The 19250-nt window shown below is 39.9% G+C and overlaps 1 protein-coding gene across 2 annotated transcripts in view; it reads right to left on the bottom strand.

The window, feature by feature from the left end:
- Positions 1-7454: 7454 nt before the first annotated feature.
- The window catches only part of CENPC (centromere protein C), a 49261-nt gene continuing 37465 nt past the window's right edge, over positions 7455-19250 (bottom strand). For both annotated transcript variants that reach the window (XM_061590253.1, XM_061590252.1), the window contains 6 exons: positions 18837-18929; positions 16413-16505; positions 15886-16040; positions 12314-12404; positions 10544-10616; positions 7455-7608 (listed from right to left, as the gene is read on the bottom strand). In XM_061590253.1, coding sequence (XP_061446237.1) covers positions 7596-7608; positions 10544-10616; positions 12314-12404; positions 15886-16040; positions 16413-16505; positions 18837-18929 — 518 coding nt within the window. In that variant the 3' untranslated portion in view covers positions 7455-7595. The remainder of the gene's footprint in view (positions 7609-10543; positions 10617-12313; positions 12405-15885; positions 16041-16412; positions 16506-18836; positions 18930-19250) is intronic.

The raw sequence follows: 19250 nt of genomic DNA, 5'->3' as shown, positions 1-19250 counted from the left end.
AAATAAATAAATAAATGCTTATGCAAGAGTTTGTGCAGTGCTATTGCATGTGAATTCTATAGCAGTTATCATGGCTCTGCAAAAGAGGCTATGGAAGCTCTTGTGGAAACAGAAGAAATTTCTTTGGATTAATAATCACTATTTTCATACAGACTTCCCGTACAAGGTGTAAAACAGCACTTCCATGAGCAGCAGATGTTTCCCACACACAGAAAGTCACCTTTGGACTAAACCCCTTCATTTATGAATGAGAAAAACATATCGTTCAGGCTCCTCCATCAGAACCAAGGTTCACTACAATATCCTGCAAGGATATAGTTGGGTACAATTAATTACTGATATGTGGATTGGCTCTTAAATACATTTTCATGGCAGAGCCTGGCACAAAGCATGTGTCCTTCAAGGCATTTTATCCTAACAGTGTTTTTTTTGTGTGGCAGTACTTACTGGTATAGAGTACCAACATCTTTTTTTGCTGCCCATGGCAGCCATTTTGTGCAGGCACCCACTGCACTTCAAGATGTGAGTACCGGCACCTCATTTATTACTCAAAAAAGTGGGTGTGACGGCCACACGCCTTTCAGTTTCCCCCCCTCTCAAAAGTCAATATTCCATGGACACTGAACATGCTCTGTCCTCACTGGGCTTTTTTTTGGGGGGGTGCTCCCCTTAGAGCTTTTCCTAATTTTTTTTTATACTCCTGCAAACCTCAGGTAGCCCCCCATCTGATGACACCTCCCTCTGATGCATGGATATTGCTGTTTTGGCTACCATGGCCAGCTTCATGATAAATAGCACTTTGGGTGAGCAGTGCCTTTGGCGACCCCCCAGTCAGCTTTGCAGGGCCACCCAGACATTTTATATTGGGCCCCCTGATTCTGCCCCTTACAAGGAACCATGCATGTGTGTACAAAGCTGGAGATCACATGCAGTTCAAAGTGCTGGTTTTGACTTACAAAGTCTTATATGGCTCAGGACCCTAATACCTCAAGAACCACCTCTCCCCCCATGAACCAACCTGGGTACTATGTTCTTCATCTGAGGCCCTTCTCCGTTTGCCCCCTCCGAGGGAGGTATGGCAGGTGGTGACATGAGAACAGGCCTTTTCAGTGGTGGCTCCCCACTTGTGGAATGCTCTCCCCAGCAACAAAATAATCAAAATCATGCAAGAACCTAAGGGAATGAAAGAGATCCCTTCAACAAGATTACACGCAGAATTTGCAAATGGGGGGGTAGTCAAGAGGAAGGGAAAGACGGGTAACAAGTGAATGGAAATTCGTTCATTTGTTGAGCGTTTTACAGAGTGAGGCTTCATGGACATGTCGAGGGAGATGGCACCACACAGGAATTGTAGGAGGCCATTCCAGACATAAAGGGCAGCAAAGAATGAGTAGAGTCATTTAAGGGAGATGAGTGGATAAGGATGGTAGAGTGGAAATCAAAGATAAAATCAATATATGTGAAATCAATAAAAACAAATGAAACCCATAAATATCTGGCATCATCTTCAAGTGTCCCTGCTCGTTCTTTGGAAAAATAAGACCACTGTGTATGAAGGAATGAATTGCTGCACACAGGACTAAAAGCCATTTGCTCTCCTAAATATGTATAGAATATCCTCTCATTTCTGCAAAGCTTGAAAATGTTGCCTATAATGGGCATAGAATATGCAGACTTATTTGTGGCACACAATCCACTGTCACAGGTTATGAGAATGAGGAAAGACACTTCATCTGACTTCAGCTGATTCTGAATGAGATGAGAGTCTTAACAGCAACCAAGTTTTTTCTTAACATTGTTCTACAAAAACTGAAAAGGGACAATAGGCAATTTAATTCCACTTCCATGAGAAAGAACCCCCCCCTTCCAATGTTGAGGTAGAAATTGAACATCTGAAATAAAATATGTAGGAACACAGAAAGCAAAAAAGGACTTGGCATTTTGCAGGCAAGTGGGACATTTGTTCTCTGACATTGTACTGTCCTCTAGTGGTAGTTTGGGGATATATTTCCAAAGGCTGAATTGCATTTGAAATACAGTAACAAATTCCAGATAATTTCCAGGTCAGCTACTTTAGCAAAACTAAGAGGCTATTGTAGCATCTTAAAATCTAACAACATTAATTTATATATCACCTAATTGCCAATCTAAGTGACTTTCAAGTATAAAACCAATTAAGGTAAAGGTGTCCCTGCACATGTAGTGCGAGTCGTTTCCGACTCTTAGGGTGACGTCTTGCGACATTTACTAGGCAGACCGTATATATGGGGTGGGATTGCCAGTTCCTTCCCCAGCCTTTCTTTACCGCCCAGCGTATGCCGGTACTCATTTTACCGACCACGGATGGATGGAAGGCTGAGTGGACCTCAACCCTTTTTACCGGAGATTCGACTTCCTCCTTCCGTTGGAATCGAACTCCGGCCATGAGCAGAGCTTCGGCTGCATTACCGCCGCTTACCACTCTGCGCTATGGAGGGACTCTGCGCTAATTAAAATGTAGAATAAAACAATTTCATCAAAACATTAAAATCAACATCCACAATTAAAATGTACAAAAAAAGCCAATTAAAACAGAAATTAAAACAATTTAAACCAGGAGAAGTGCTTGTCTATACAGGTGTGTCTTCAAAAGCCGGCAGATTGTCAGTGCTGATGGGGTCTCTCGTATTTCAGCAGGGAAATAAACCTTAAGCCACCAACAAAAAAAGTTAATTCATATATGAATTAACTGAACATAATTTCTAGAAAGGTTTATCTTCAAGAATTGGGATCTGGAACAATCACAGCATTTTGTGTGTAACCACCATTTTAAACACACCCTGCACTTTGTTTGCAAACTGCTTGGTAATAAATATTTTACCAAGCTTTGGGGGTGAATTAAAATGTATATCAAAAATTCATTAGATGAACTTTGCAATAGAAATGAGAACTTGTTAAACTTAGTCATGGCTAAAGGCATATTTTATTAAGGATTATGTAAGACCAAGAGGGAGGGAGGTATGGGAGCTCACCGGCAGCATTGGAGTGGCTCTCCCATACCTCTCCCTCCCCCTTGCAGTGAGCGGCAGTGAGCCACTGTGTTCGGCAACCAGGAGAGCAATGGTACCCCTCCCACACTGCCTCACCAGACACTACTGCGTATTGGGCTTCACATGGGGCTGCTTTTGAAGACTGTTTAGAAACTGTAGTGCAGAATATGTCTGCTCTGTTGCTGACATGCTCAAGGTGAGGTGATCATATAACACCAACCTGGCACTGCTGCATTGCTGCCTGAGGTTTTGACCTCTACAGGCCTGTATGGCTTAGGACCCCAATATCTTCCAGAATACCTTTCCCAATATGAACCTACCTGGACTCTTCATGTAAGGCCTTCCTCCAGGTGCCCCCTCTGAGAGGGTTATTAAGGGAAAGGGCCTTTTCAGTTGTGGTTCCCCACTTGTGGAATGATCTCCCCAATGAGGTCTGCCTGGCACTATCATTAACATCCGTTTGGCACCAGATAAAAACCTCTCTCTTCTCCCAAAATCCAATGGCTTGTGATAAATGTTCTGCTTATTATTAACTGCTTTTTGCTGTTGACTTGCTGGATCCTTTATGGGTCGTAATCTTTTCATTGTAATGTATTTTTTGTTTTTATGCTCTGCCTTTGGCTATTAGTCTTTTAAAAGTTGCTTAGAGACTCCTCTGTAGTGATTTATAAGCAGAGCTTGAAAGTAATTCATTACTTTTTTGAGGAACGAGTGGGTAATTCCTTTACATTTTGATTGTAATAGAACTTGGAGTAATTGTAATGTTTCCAGCATTACTTTGGGGGAGGGAGCAGGGGAAGTCTTCTGCTCTTCTGATTTGTGGATGAAAATCATGTGCCTCAAACTGGCCTTCTGTGCAGCATCACACTTCCCTCATGCTTTGTGGGTGGATAGGAGGCAACAAGGGAGGAGGTGGAGTGGAGAAAACATTTTAAAAAATGGATGGTGGTGGTGAAGAATGGAGTGGAGGGGAAAAAGGAGCCGGAGGATAAGAACATGGATAAAGGAGGCAGCAGCGGAATAGAGATAAAGAACTGTGGAGGTGAAAGATAACAATGTGTGTATGTGCTTGAACTTGGCACACAAAGTGGCCTCCACCACCCTCTCTGGCTACTGTGCTGCATTTGCAGTATTTAAACTTTTTTGCATCTCAGGGAAAAATGTCTGGTGGGGTGGTGGAGGCGGCACTTGGTTTGACGTGCAAAGATCTGAGTTGCGGCCTCTGCCTCCCTCCCCACCTCCTTTACCAGCAGAGAGATACCATTGGTATCTTATGGATAAAAAGAATTATTTTACTACCTCTGTATGTGTGTGTTTATTTTTAATGTTGTTTAGGCAACTTAGATGTGCAGCAGCCAAAGCCAGCACCTTGTAGGCGGTTTTTTTAAAGTAACTGAAATGTAATTGTAGTGATTACTTTTGAGAAAAAGTAATCAGTTACTTTCAGAGCAATCGTAATCGCAACAGTAATTACTACTTTTTTGGACCATGTAATTGTAATTTATTACTTTTTAAAAGTGATCTTTCAAGCTCTGCTAATAAGTCAAATAACAGTAACGTTGTTCTTAGACATTGTCCTTCAGATCAACAATTCTGCAATCATCATTTAATTCCCAGGAGAATATTCTATGTATACACTGACTGACATATTGTTCTAAACATCCCACGCAAGGACAGATTAAGAGAGCAGAGTAACACAACGTTTATAAGCGTGCCACAAGAAACCTCTCAATTTTCCAAATATATGTTTAGCTTGCCCTGAACATCATCTTCCATTTTTATTTTTTTTATTTTTATTATTATTTAACTTGTATAGCAGTTTATGTTTTAAAAAATCTCAGTGGTTTGCATTTCAACAAAAATCAATATAAATTCTACATTAAGTAGTTGCTAGTAATAAAAACAATAACCCATATTTTAAGTACCATAATTGAGCAATAAATCTGTAAACAATATACAGAAAATGAAAACAAGTTAATCATATACAAAACAAAAATTTATAAAAATTATAAAATATATCTAAAAATTCACGACTATTACCAAAAAAAAGCATTCTCGCATCTAATAATGCATATCAGGAATTCAAAAAATATATCCTGTTAGTTGTCTTGCACTGTGTTTTTAATATGGCTGTAAACCACTTTCAGGGAGGACAATGATGATCTGGAGAGAGCTGAGGTATATATTGGCAATAGATGCCCTGGTGATGCTCACAGTGGAGAGAAGGGGCTGGATAACTTTCCCCATTTTTAAGGACTAGTTTATTCACGTGGCAGAGTTGTATAGTCAAATGGACTGTACCATGGCAGCCTGCACATGTAGAATCACATATCTGTATTCTCCTTTGGATTAAAAGGGTCCTGCACGTATAAATTAGCAGTTAGGAACTGGATAGGTTCAAATGGCAGTAAAAAATTCAAACACAAACACAGGACACCCCCTTTCACCAAATTTGGTCTGAAGATGACAGGATCCTATAGCATATGTACAGATACCCACACAATGAACAGGTAGGGATCCTTGAGGAATTTGATCACTTACTGACCTGATCCACAACGCCTGGGCTAATGTGCATGTCTACCAAAAGCTTGTTTGTCGGGTGAGTGTCTTGATTTGCAGGCAGGCGATCCTTCTTAATCTGCAATCTTTTTTTTATATTACAGCTCATTTTAATGAGAACAAATGATAACTGCAAGCTACTATCAAGGCCCGCTTGAATTTTGACCTCTTCGTTAATCAGAGAATATATTCACATATTAAATCATTGAAACAGTTTAATTGTTTGCTCCCCCTGCCGGTCAAATGTAGCCCTGTTTGCCTCTCTGGAAGGTTTATTTACCTGTGGCAAGCCATTGTGTCTCCAGCTACTCGTGTGTCCCACAACTGGGATCTTTCAGCCTTTGAACAAGAGTGACTGTGGAGCTAATAAGATGCAGCCATAACAACAAAAACGTAAGAAAAAGCTTCCAAATCAAAAGGTTTCCTCTGCAAGTAACCCAACACTAAAGGAAAATCCTCAAGATTGGTGGGTTTCCTATGCATTTTTAGAAACAGATTGGAAAGAATTGGGATTATTTTCATTTTCTAAACTGTAGTTAGATGGTACACTATAGTATTAGCATCTAATAATTTAAGCACTAAGATACTCAATGTAGGTGAAGAAACTTACAGTATTTGTAAAAATTAGTTCTTAAAGTTGGAATGATGTAAAAATCCAAAACATTTGCAAGCTATATATTAGTTCCCACTGTCAAAGGTAAGTTGAAGAGTGGTCAGTTAATCCATACTAAAGCTGGAAGCTTTTAATGTGAAGTGTGCTGGAGATATGGTACAGAGAACTGGTCTTTGATAACATCCAAGTTGAAATAATCATTGTAAGAGTCCTCTGACTTTTGGAATTAGGCCAAATGTTAGAATCAAAATCTCTATCTTCTATGCAGCTGAAAGTCTTTGTCTTCATTCCCCATTATAACTAAGCCCAGGTGCTACAACTAGACTGGACACAATTTGAAGATCTAAATGGGCTGTTGCTGATCTTTATAGTGCAGTAGCTATAAGACAGCCTGAGAAACTCCCCATGACTCAGCTGACAAAATTGATTCCAGGAGAGCAGGGGCTCCTTCATCTTGACTGATGTTGCATTGCCTATGGAGCTGAGAGACGGCAAATGCAAGTCAAACATTTGACGATCTCTAAAAGCAAGTTAACAACATATCTGAACAACAGCATTTAATTTTAGGAATCCCAGCCAAAACATTATACAGCTGTTGGAATGGTGAATCCCAAGCCAGCTGAGACTAACTGGCTTATAACATAAACCCTTTGTATGATGTTCCCAGCAGTACTGACAGCCTATGACTGAAATTTGCAGAATAAAATGTTACGCTTCTGAAAATAGTACGACTTGAGGAATCAAACCACATCTGTATGATTACAATTTTATTAACATGCATAATTTATATACAAAGATTAACAAACGGACAAAAGGAAGGTATCTGCTTCATCTGGTGCTGTACTGAGCAGGTATGGGAAAAATGCAGGATCCAGCACTGCTATTGCTATACAGACACAGCAGATGCATCATCTATTATTTTCCCCCAACTGCAATTTAGGAGCCTTCAGAGTAGCCCTGTCTCTATGTCTAGTACTGCACTAGTATTGCATCAGCAAAACAGAGCAGCAAATTGCCTTGAAGGTTAGCACACCAAGTTCGGCTCCCCTTGCCCAGCACAGGGTGGTATTTTAGCTGCAGTAACACTAACCTTACATTATGCCACTGAAGCAATTAGATTCTGACACCCTGTCCATTCTTTCAAAGAAATCCTTCCAGATGTTGGCTAAAAAGATTTTTTTCCCATTTACGGTTATAACAAAATCAGAAGAGAGAACTTGTGAAATATAATTAGAAAAAACATACAACTTAGCTATAACAAAATCATTTATTTTGTTGTCTTGGAAACAGCATAACTGGAAAGCCAATTAGGGCAGTCAGAAAAGAGATTTCTTCCTTTTTTTCCCATGAAACAGTCTTTGCTCCAAGAAATAGTGATACAATGGTACGTTTTATTAATTTTCTGGCCTGAAATGAAATAAAATTGCAAATCTTTCACAAAACTTTATTTTCCAACTATGCCATTACCCTAACAAAATCATTAGGCTATAGAGTAATTTAGAACTTTACAGTGAGTTACCTGCACCAACTAAAAGTAAATGTGTACTCAATATGGCCTTGTGGCTAAGTATGAAACAGGCAGGAACAAAAGGGAACAGGCACCAAACTAGAGACGAAATGGAGAGGCAAGCTCTGGTGCCGAGTAAAATTTATTGTAGTGCTCTACGCGTTTTGGAAATACTTTCCTTCCTCAGGAGCTAAAAACATTCAAACAAACTCAAATTAATGTCGTGAAGACAACACCATGGTCTTAAACACAACCAGAGTACTTTTAGAGACCACATTCTGTATAAATCACTTAAAAAACATTTTAAAAATATTTCGTTATGATATATCCCTGACCATTGACATCAGACTGGCATCTTATAAAACCATACTATATGGCTCAAATTGAACACAATCTTGTAATGCCATTACAAAGCAGCTTAAACATAAAACTCCCTCATCCCCCCCGAAAAACACAAAAACACTGCCCTGTACTGACCTGTGGAGCTATATCTCCTTAGCTCTGTCAAAGCTAATTCTTTATCCAAGCCCCACACTGAATACAAACCAAACTTAAAGGCTGCTAGTATCCATACTAAGTATATAAATCAGCTCAGCTTACTATTCGGATACAAATATTTTGTTGATATGCTCCAGATAACAAGATATTCGCTTAAGTTTAAACCAGGGGAAGGACTCAATTTCAGACAATCCACTACTGTTTCGCTATCTTGGATTCAACATGGAGAGATTATCCTTCCTTTTCCCAATGCTTTAATGTGCTATTTATTATTTTATTATCATAATTGTGATTTCTAAGCTGCTTTTCAGCAAGATGTTATAGGTCAAGGAACATCTGCAGATTACGACAAGACAACAATAGGGAAAGCAGATTAATGACAAAATCTGTAGCAGGCTCTTGCCCTCCAGCTATCCCTTATGCAAGCTGCGAGCATTAAGTGGGAGCCACTGCACTGCAATGGTAAACAGGAATAGAAGTGGGAGATCAGGCACATCTCAAAAGCTAATACAGCATTTTCACTGGTGGCCTCATTTATGGAATTCCCTTTCATCTGACACTCGAGTCCTTTTCTGTTTAGGCAAGCATTTAGTTCACAAGCATGCTGAAAGATTAGCAATTTCATCTGAAGTGAAATTGTGAGATATTGTAGTGCTTATTAGCAATGCAGTATAGAATAGCTTGACCATTTCCCTTCCTTTACTTTTTGCTAGGGGAAAAGTTCATAGATAAAAGGCTTATTTAAAAAAACCCTCGTTTGCCTATGTAAAAAAAGAAACCCTCTTGTTTGCCTATGTAAAAACTCGCCTCCCCACAGTTTTCATGCAAGTTATATTTAAAGATAAATCTCAACAAAAGAAACAGCAGTGTTTCCTTTCCCCTTTTTAGATAAGTGAACCTCAGCTATTCCACACTATTTGGGGCAAAATAATTGTTATCGTAAGCTCAAAGTCAAATCACTAGGACTGCTGTCAAAGCATGGCAAAGGCACAGAAAGTGTAACTGATGCACTCGCCTGAAAAGTGCAGATTCTCTTACAGTAATATATGAATAAATATATCACCATCCAGCCATTTCACCCATTATCCTAGCCCCAATTAATATCCATGCATGTTGGATGAGTTTTGTAAGAAGAATTCCACGCTGCATCTGAAGGCCTTTGCTTGATGCAATCACTAAATGAAAGGTAGCTTCAAGTTTTTTGGCTTATGGCTCCACCTGCTGGTGCATCTTTAAAACATTTCTTTCAATATTTTCATTGCATTACATTTATTTCCCAGAGAGCCAGTGTGGTGTAGTGGTTAAGGTGTTGGACTGTCAAATCCCCACATAGCCATGAAGCTCACTGGGTGACCTTGGGCCAGTCACTGCCTCTCAGCCTCAGGGGAAGGCAATGGTAAAGCCCCTCTGAATACCGCTTATCATGAAAACCCTATTCATAGGGTCGCCATAAGTTAGGATTGACTTGAAGGCAGTCCATTTCATTTTCACATTTATTTCCCAACTTTCCTCCAAGGAACTCAAGGTGACATATATAGCCCTTTCCCCTATTTTATCCTCACGGTGCCAGAGCTTGGAAAAGTTACTTTTTTGAACCACAACTCCCATGAGCCCTAGCCATCATGGCCACTGTATTGGGCTGATGGGAGTTGTAGTTCAAAAAAGTAACTTTTCCAAGCTCAGCCACAAACACTAAAACAGTGACTGGCTCAAGGCCACCTAGTAAGTTTCCCAGCTGAGTGGGGATTTGAACTCTGTGCTCCCAGTCCTAGAGTCTTAACCTCTTAACCAGTATACTTGTTATGTACTAAAAAACAGTGATGCTTATTGAGAAGTTACAGATCCGCTTTTGCTTTTCTTTCTTAACAGTTATCTTTACAACATTGTCTACAATAAGTATTCATAAAACTGCTGTTGTCTATGTTCCTAACAATTGCTGTTCTGGAAATACAGATGAATCTTCACTGGACTGCTCCCTCTCCCACAAACAGTATAAAGGAACCAGATGTTTCTGTGCTTTAGATTTATAGTCTAAAAGCAGGTACTATTCACTTATGTCCCAGTATATGCCAACAAGCACTATGACTAGAAAAGGAACAATGAGTTAGATTTCTGCATGCCGGCTTCTGTGACAGAAACTTAGACCCCATAATGTGCTTGGGAGCAGAAACATCTGGTGGCAAGAGCATCACATAAAAGGTGGAAGAGAAAGGTTAGAGGCAAAGATACAGAAGACACTGTCAAAATTAGAAGGGGGTCTCATATTGCAGGTTGGGATGAAAGAGGAGTCATGTGTCTGAAAAAGTTGAAGAACCCCCCAAAATACATTTTTCTTACCTGCTTCCCTTCAGCTGTGTGAAAAGGACAACACATTCTTTATTCAAGAGATTACGTATGTTGTACACATTCCCTACAACCAAACAGAAGGTTTCCATTAACAGAAAAGGTCTACTGTTCTATACATTCAGAAATCAGATGTTTCATATTTCAGTTGTAGTTGAATATTTGTAGGGCATGCCTCCTAAATCTTTCACTATTAGGTGAATCTCACCACTTTGACAGAATGTTATCCAGTGCTTAAGAATACTGGAAATGTTTTCAAGTCAATTGCAAAGAGATCTGGTGTGAACAGAAGGCACCTCAAATGCATGTGGCCTCCCCCTCCCCTGGATGATTGCCTGATATTTTGACAGGTACATAAGGGGCTATCGTGGGAATGGTACTCTACTCACAGTTCTTCGGATACAAACCTCTTACTTGATTTGTATTGAGAAGTCAGAGTCTTCCACTAATCTTGAGACCCAATCTTCCTTCAGGGGTCCCTTCTACTGCCTACAACCCAAATCCAGTAAGGAGTGTGGTTGTGAATGCATATCGAGAGCTATAGGCTAAATACTGGTCCTAAACTTGTTCAAAGTGTTGAAAACAGAGTCCTACCCAATGGGACTGGATAGGGTGACCTCCCTTCAATTCTAAAAGTCTTAAGATCGTTTATATGCAGAGCTGTGCAGATGCTGCGATTCTGCTAGACTGCAGAAAAAGCAGAATGTAGTACTGATTGTAGAAATAATTTCCCCTGAAAATCCACCCTTTAATTAACAGGAACTAAAATAGGTTTCCATTCCATATGCTTAAACATGTGTGGGCAAAGTCTGTTGAAAGTTCAAAAGCCACAAGAGAGGCTGAATAATGTTTCTAGCAATGCAGAGAGGTCTTCTATGCCCTTGCACTGTCCCCTCCCTATGGCGGATTGAAGCAGAATTAGGCAAAATAATAATGTACATTTGCCTATGTCACTTAATTTACAGTGGATGGAGAATTCAGGTTCTCAGCATAGAATTCATACTTTTTTTTAGCATGGAACACACACAGCTCTTTTAATATGGTTATGCCACAACGTCTCATTCAGCTGTATTATGATTTAAGCTGAAAAAAGCCACACTGGAAGGGGAGTTAAGAGTAGCAGTTTTACCAATTATGTCCTGTCAGGATTCAAGTTACTCTACAGAAGTCATCTAACTCTTACATGATCCCTGTCTTGGATGTCTTATACCAAAGAATGGTTTAGACATTTTAAAAAAGAAATCAAACAGTGCTTGAGATATTTGTGTGTGTATTATTCAAAGGAGGAAGAGGCACCCCTGTCTGCACAAGTGGAACATCACAACTGGAACATCACAACTGGATATTATCAAAGAATTTTATATGAACTTTTCAGTAGCTATCAACAGAATGTTACTCTCCTCCTGAGGGAGAGGCAGTGGAGTGGCAATGAGGGTGAGTCCTCTTAGAAGTAGCAAAAGAGAAAGCATAACAATCTTCCTCTTGTCTGCTTCCAGGTGTTGTGCAGAGGGGCAAGGGAAAGGCACATTCTTCCAGTCCAGTGACACAACATGCACCTTTACTTTTTACATGAGACTCAGAAGGAAGCATTATTCATGCTTCTCTTGCTTTTTCTCTGAGTTATACATAACGCCTCCAACATTGTTCAAGAAAACAGAATTATTTTCTTCCGTAGATGCTTACACTTCCCCTTCTACATTCATCTTCATTTTAGCCCTTCCCAATCCTGAAAAGGCTCATTTAGGAGAAGATCTGCACACTTACCTGGTGGAATAAAGAAATAGTCGCCGGCAGTCAGATGATAACATTGGTCATATAGCGTCAAAAGAAGTTTACCATGAGTAATGTGGAAAACCTTCAGAAATTAAAGCCATAAACATTGCTTCAGTGGCAAATATTTCCTTTGAATTTTAAAACCTCTCTCTATAAAATATAAACAGGCCCTCAATATTTACAAAGGCTCATCTTTCTGCTGTACTTAATAAGCCCTGGTAACATTTGTCAAATCTCGGAACAGCAAAGGATTATCTTTCATACACAAAAATGACTAACAGGCAGGAGTAAATATGTTGAATGGTATGATACAGTTTAGTTGAACATTGGAATCTTGTATCCAGGTGCCTCCAGTAGCTCACTCCAGAGACCTCTGAAATTAGGAGTGTGCCAATTAAAATTGTCTCCCTGTTTTTCTACTGAAATATTTTACCCTGCTTGTGGTTTTAGCTAGGAAAGTGATTTTAGTGATTTGAACTGGTTTATTGTGTCTTATGTATTTTGTAGTTTTTTGGTAAGCCACTTTCCAGTTTTTTTATAAAGAAAAGTGGGGTTTAATTTTTTTCAGGATACCTGAAAGACCATCTCACCCATTATGTATGGGCACTGGCTGCCCATTTGCTACCGGGCCAAGTTCAAGGTTCTAGTTTTGGTGTACAAAGCCTTATACAGCTTGGGACCAGGATACCTGAAAGATCGTCTTATCCCTTATATACCCAGTCGATCACTGTGCTCTGCAGGTGAGAGCCTCCTGCAGAAACCATCTTATCAGGAGGTTCATTCTGCACAATATAGGAAACTGACCTTCCGTGCGGCAGCACCTACCCTGTGGAATTCCCTCCCTTTGAATATTAGGCAGGCACCATCTCTGCTATCTTTTCGGTGCCTTTTGAAGACTTTCCTCTTTCAACAAGCCTTTTCAGTTGAGACCTATCCCAGTCTGCATCTGTGTTAGAATTGCTTAATATGTTTTTTAATAATGTTTTTAACCCTTTTTTAAAGTTGTTGTTTTTTAAAATGTTTTTAACACTGTTTTGTTTTAATGTATTTTAAGATCTGTTTTTATGATGTTTTAAAGTGTTTTTAGCACTGTGTTTGCCGCCCTGGGCTCCTGCTGGGAGGAAGGGCGGGATACAAATTAAATAATAAATAAATGTATCTAGTCGATCACCTCACTCTGTAGACAAGGGTCTCCTGCAGATACCATATTACGAGGAGGTTCGTTCCACACAACATAGGAAGCGGACCTTTACTGTGGCGGTGTTGTGGCACCAATACTTTGGAATTTCCTCCCCTTAAATATTAGACAGGTGCCATCTCTGTTATCTTTTCGGCACCTTCTGAAGACCTTCCTCTTTCAACAAGCCTTGAGACCTTATCCCAGTCTGCATCTGTTTTGAAACTGTTTTTAAGGTGTTTTTAAAGATTTTAAAAAAAACATGTTTACAAGATGTTTTATTTTTAACATGTTTGAAGATGTTTTGTTTTTGAGATGTTTAAGAGCCAGTGTAGCGTAGTGGTTAGAGTGTCAGACTAGGATCTGGAAGACCAGGGTTCAAATCCCCACTTGGCCATGAAGCCCACTGGGTAACCTTGGGCCAGTCACTGTCTCTCAGCCTAACCTACCTCACAGGGTAGGATGAGAATAAAATTGGGAGCGGGAGAACAATGTTAGTACACCACCCGGAGCTCCTTGGAGGAAAGGTGGGATACAAATGTAATAAATAAATAGTAAGATGTTTTTAGTGTGTTGTCCTTCATTTGCTGCCCTGGACTCCTTCTGGAAGGAAGGGCGGGATAGAAGTTTAATAAATAACGTTAGCAATAATTAATCATATTGAACATAGTTCTAATGTTTTCCACTCAATTTAAGCAGTAACCAAGTAGTGATTACTCCTTAAAAGTAACAGGAAACAAAGACTATCAGCAGAGTATGACATACAAGATACTGATGCATTCCAAAAGGATTTCTGTGATTTCACTTCAGTATTCCTCTTCTGCATTCCTGGATATCATGTTAGTTTTTCCTTGTAAGCACATCAGACCTCCATATTTTCAACCAGCAGATTGGCAGGGTAGTAGTTCACTATTTTGGTCAAACATTACTTTATCTCACTCAACAAACAGCCATCAAGGTGTTCAAACAAATTTGTGCCTGCACAATTACCATCCTAAGCAGGTTAGAATTTGATGCTTCTGACCAGAACTAGACATTGTGGCAGAATGAGGTCACCAAAACAAGCAGGTCTCGTTCCGCCTCACCCCATGGTAATACCTAGTATGCATGATGTTGTTACACTCCTGCCTCTCTAAGCAGAAGCCAATAAATTAACTCATGTAAGGGTAGTGCGACTGCATTATAAGGAGACCAATTTTCAGTGGCAGCCTCAGGATTCTTATTATGTCTAGTTCTGGCTTCAGTTCATTTGTTGGAGAGGCTATCCTTCATGCAAGCTTCTTGTCTGGAGACAGTACAAAGCCACTCTTGGACTGGGGACATAAGCAAGCAAGAATTGGTTCTGCAGTAAGTCTATTGCAGTGGCAAAGGATTGCCATGCACTGCATCCATTCCATGAGCAAAAAGCTCCAGTGCTACTGAAGAATAGTGGAAGGAACCAATATCCTGAACAACATCCCTTGACAGATCTCTCCAGTCCCCACTACTCTGCACAGAATCAATACACTGGAGAGGCATCCAATCTCTGTACACCTTTACCTGCTGGCACTGCAGTATGAGAGAAAATATGTTTTCTTTTAAAGAAGAAATAAGCTGCAGCTGCTTCAAGGGGAAAATCTGTAAGTAATGAATTATTAATACAGCACTAGGTGCTTATAAGGATGAAAAGCCTGAGTAAATACATCACGCACTGCAGAGTGTGATGGATTCATTAACATGTACAGTAATTTTTGACATGTACTTATTTATTGAAATATTTTTAATCCGCACCCTGAAAATACAATATATCAAGGCAGTAACATGTAAATGAAAGGGGGAGGGGAACAGAGTTATCTTTGCCACATCCACAGCCTGAGACCCCTCCAGTACCTTTCAGGATTGCATAAAAGGGGGGGGGGTTTCCTATCACCGATCTACAGTGAAGGAAGGTGCCACACCTAGCAGTTTTTGCTCTTACACAGCTCATAACAGAATGTCTTGAACTGTCAATCTTAGAACTAAAACACAGAGTTCTACAATTCACAAATTATAAACAATCGTTACTTTTTTTTCACATTTAAGACAGCAATCAAGCATCTGCTCACACAATGGGCCTTGTCCTCTCTCTCTTCCCTCCTGGAGCCCTCCCCCATCTGCTCAAAGTATATTCAAGGATCCCAATATGCCCTTTGGAAACTTCTACCCTACACAGCCTTGAGGTACTTAACCATACAAATGCACAACATGTAGATCAACAACTAAGAAAAAATGGTTGCTTCCTCCCCTAAGGAGAACATTAACAAAACTGGCAAAGTACTGATATGATACTAAACATAACCTGGAAGAGCTTGTAAACAGAATCAATTCTATCATGCAAAAAACATATGGAATAGTTGGTAGTACTCACCAGTGTATCTGTGTGGGAATACTGGAATCCCTTTTCTTTTAATGGCTTTAGTATCATTTTGCCAGTAGAAAAGAAGGGGGTCGTCAAATGTTTATATATAGATACCATTTCATTACTAATGAAAAGGAGATGGGAACTACCACTGCTCACGCATTCTGTTATAAAACCAGAAGGTAAATACTTAATATTCATAGGAGATAGCAAGGTCAGATAATACATACTGTAATATAATATACACTTTTAGTCATATACAAAAACCTTATTTCATTGAAAGGTAATCCCACAAGATTCTGCAGGGCATCACAGCTGGCATCATAGACAATGTCACAACTAGAGATTTGTAATATTTGAGGATACGTATACTGTATTTAAAAAGTGAAATATGAAAAGCAGAGGTATGATGGAAACTGGCTTCTCACAGCAGGAATAGGAGCCACATGATCATCATGCTTCCTGGATGAACCAGGACTGGAATAGTTTCCCTATACTTGCCATAGAAATCTTTAAACCTGTGTTGTATCACTCACCTAGAAGAACCTCTTGATTGGTAGCTGTATCAAACACAACAGCTGGCTGAGAAAGATTTTTCAAGGAAACAGCTGAGTTATTGGGTATATTCTCTGGAAAACAGAAGTACAAACAGAACTGGGTCCCAGGACATATAGTGACTATCTCCTATAAATAGACAAGACTTAAAGCCAATCTCCTAAGCGGTGGCTCAGGGTGAAGACAGACATATTTAGAGAGAGGTCACAGTCAATTCTAAACCCTCAGTTTGCATAGTACATTCTATCAAGTCAAATGCTCAGGAAGTGTTTTGGGGTGAGCGGCACTTTTGTGACACTGTAGATGTTAGTCAATTATCACCATGCACAGCAGGTTTTATGCAGAATCAAACCTGCTTCTCCCCAAGCTCAATACCAGTGCAAGAAATATAGTAAATGTAGGAATGGCGCTTTCAAACTAGCCCCATTGCTACACAATGTTAAATTCTCATTACCCTGAGCCTCTTGGGATGGTAGGTTCAGCCAACCTGACAACACCTTTCAGTATTTATATTACACTAGACATCCACTCTTGGAACAGGACATTTTCAGGATTAAGTCCATGTAGTATATCAGTCTTCTCTGCAAGTCTCCTGAAATCCTCCTTTAACTGCAGATTACCTAAGCTACATCTCTCATCTTTTGCTCTGTAATAAGGTGACCGTCCCCAGAGCAGTGTACTACATCCAGATGGGGAAGTACTTGTACTGGGTGAATAGGTTCTCCCTGTTCAAGACAAATCGGACTCAGGGTATGAAGTTGGCCTTCAGAATACTTTTATATCTAAGGATATTAAACCCTTGGAATGACCTCTAGTGTTCAGATAACTATTATTATTATATAAATCATTTATGGACTGCCTTTCACTGTAAAAATAATAAGACAGTTTACAAAATAAGTAATACAATAAAATATACAAACAGATATGCAAGGTTCTGTAGGGCAAGTACTAAGGATCAGTGCCTGGGAACGCCTGTGTGAATAGGTAAGCATTTACCAGCTGGCAGAACACCTGAACCATTGCTGCCCATCATGCTTCTAAGGGGAGATTGTTCCACAATTTAGGGGCCACCACAAAGAAGGTTCTCCTTCGGGTTGTCATAAGATGCACCTCCACTGGACATGGCACAACTAGAAGGGCCTCCTCTAATGATCTCAGTTGATGAGCTGGTCCTTATGAAAGGAGGTTCTCTCTCATATATAGAACACAACTTTAGGTATTCTTCTTCTTGGCGATCACTCGTGACAGAGTAACATTGTCTTCCAAAATATAGTCTTTAACAATGGATCCATCTGAATCTGTATCCACCACCGATCTACCAGACCATGACTAAGGGCTTCTGGATTTCACAGTCCTGCCCCCATCGCCATTTGCCAATCGCCACGGGACTTTTGTTATGGAAGACGCCCGTGCGTGAATTTGTTTTATGTGGGGAGATCGGTGCACTACAATCAACACACAATCTTGACAGAAAAAGGCTTTGATCCAATGGCATGGGTACCATGACGATTGGAAGTCCTTTATCTGCTGCAGCCTTCATCTGCCTTCACAGTAAGAATGATTGTGCTGTTAGGAACATGGCACCCTTCCAGAATCTGTGGTTCTTGCCCTGCCCTTTTTGTTGCAAAATGAGAGGGGCCTATGGTTTTTTACTGGCCTTCAAATCTAGCCAACACCACACACTCTGAATGGCATCAGGATCTTCTTTCTGACATTCATCTTGAGCTCTGGAAATGTTCAGAAGCTCGCCATGCCTGCTGGATAGATCTATTCCTCCTTTTCTGTGCAGGAGCTCATTCCTTCACTTGTGCGGAGCTTGAAAGCAGTGGGACTGTCTATTTCTGCCAAAGCTAAGCAAAAGATTAGAGCTGAGCCCCGCCAATATCTCATTTTGGACTGAGACAAATGACAGAATAAGAAATACACTTGTCATTGACAAACGTATCTGTGGATCTCTGAAAACAGATCTTAAGCACTGAAGGACCATGAATCAATTGCAGGTTGACTCAGGTAAATTCGTAATATAGGTTAGCCCTTTGCCTGGTAGCCCAGTATAGCTCTAAGCTTACAGAGAAATTGCTTTGATTAATCTTCACTAATATTGGAAAAGTGGCTTAATAGCTATCTTTATCTGAAAAAAAATTATATCCACCATATTTTAATTAAGCATACCAGTTAGCATATATTGTGCAATATATTTATCATTTGGGCTTTCTCTTTAAGAAAAGGAAAAAGAGTTGCAAGGAAGGACCACTGTCTTTCCATTTGAGCAAACAGTGTTCTGTACAATTAGTTTTTAATACTAGTAGCAGCATTTGAACTATTACTATGGAGTATATTTTTGGTTTCTGTTATTTTCACTCACACTCACTCACTCACTCACACACACACAGTGATGACTATACCTGATTCCAAAATAGGTTTTATTGTCCTTTTAGGGTTTGGTTTTCTGGGTTCTCTCTGTTCAGGTGATATTATCCCACCAACCACAAAACCACCTGAAACAAAGAATTTAAGAAGTCATTGCTCGTAATAACCGGTAACTTTTTTTGTATGAGTCAAGGGAAAATGGAACAACTGGTGACCTACAGCAGATTAGTTCTTATCAAGACTATGAACTGATGAAGAAAGTGGCTTCCCATTAGGATATCTTACAGGAAACAGTCTGCCTCTAAGTGCTTCTTCCCAGGGCTGTGTCTATTTCACAGTTCCTTGATAACACCTCTCAAACTGATATTGGGCAAAAATGGCAGATCGTGAGATAGTTTTCTGGAGTTAAAAAGGACCCCACCTGTGGCAGATGAAGCCCTGTCTGAGAA

The sequence above is a fragment of the Rhineura floridana genome, chromosome 11 (genome assembly GCF_030035675.1).
Source record: "Rhineura floridana isolate rRhiFlo1 chromosome 11, rRhiFlo1.hap2, whole genome shotgun sequence".
In the NCBI taxonomy this organism is placed as follows: domain Eukaryota; kingdom Metazoa; phylum Chordata; class Lepidosauria; order Squamata; family Rhineuridae; genus Rhineura; species Rhineura floridana.
The sequence above is the reverse complement of the archived record's forward strand: the minus strand, read 5'-3'. Positions and strand labels throughout refer to the sequence as shown.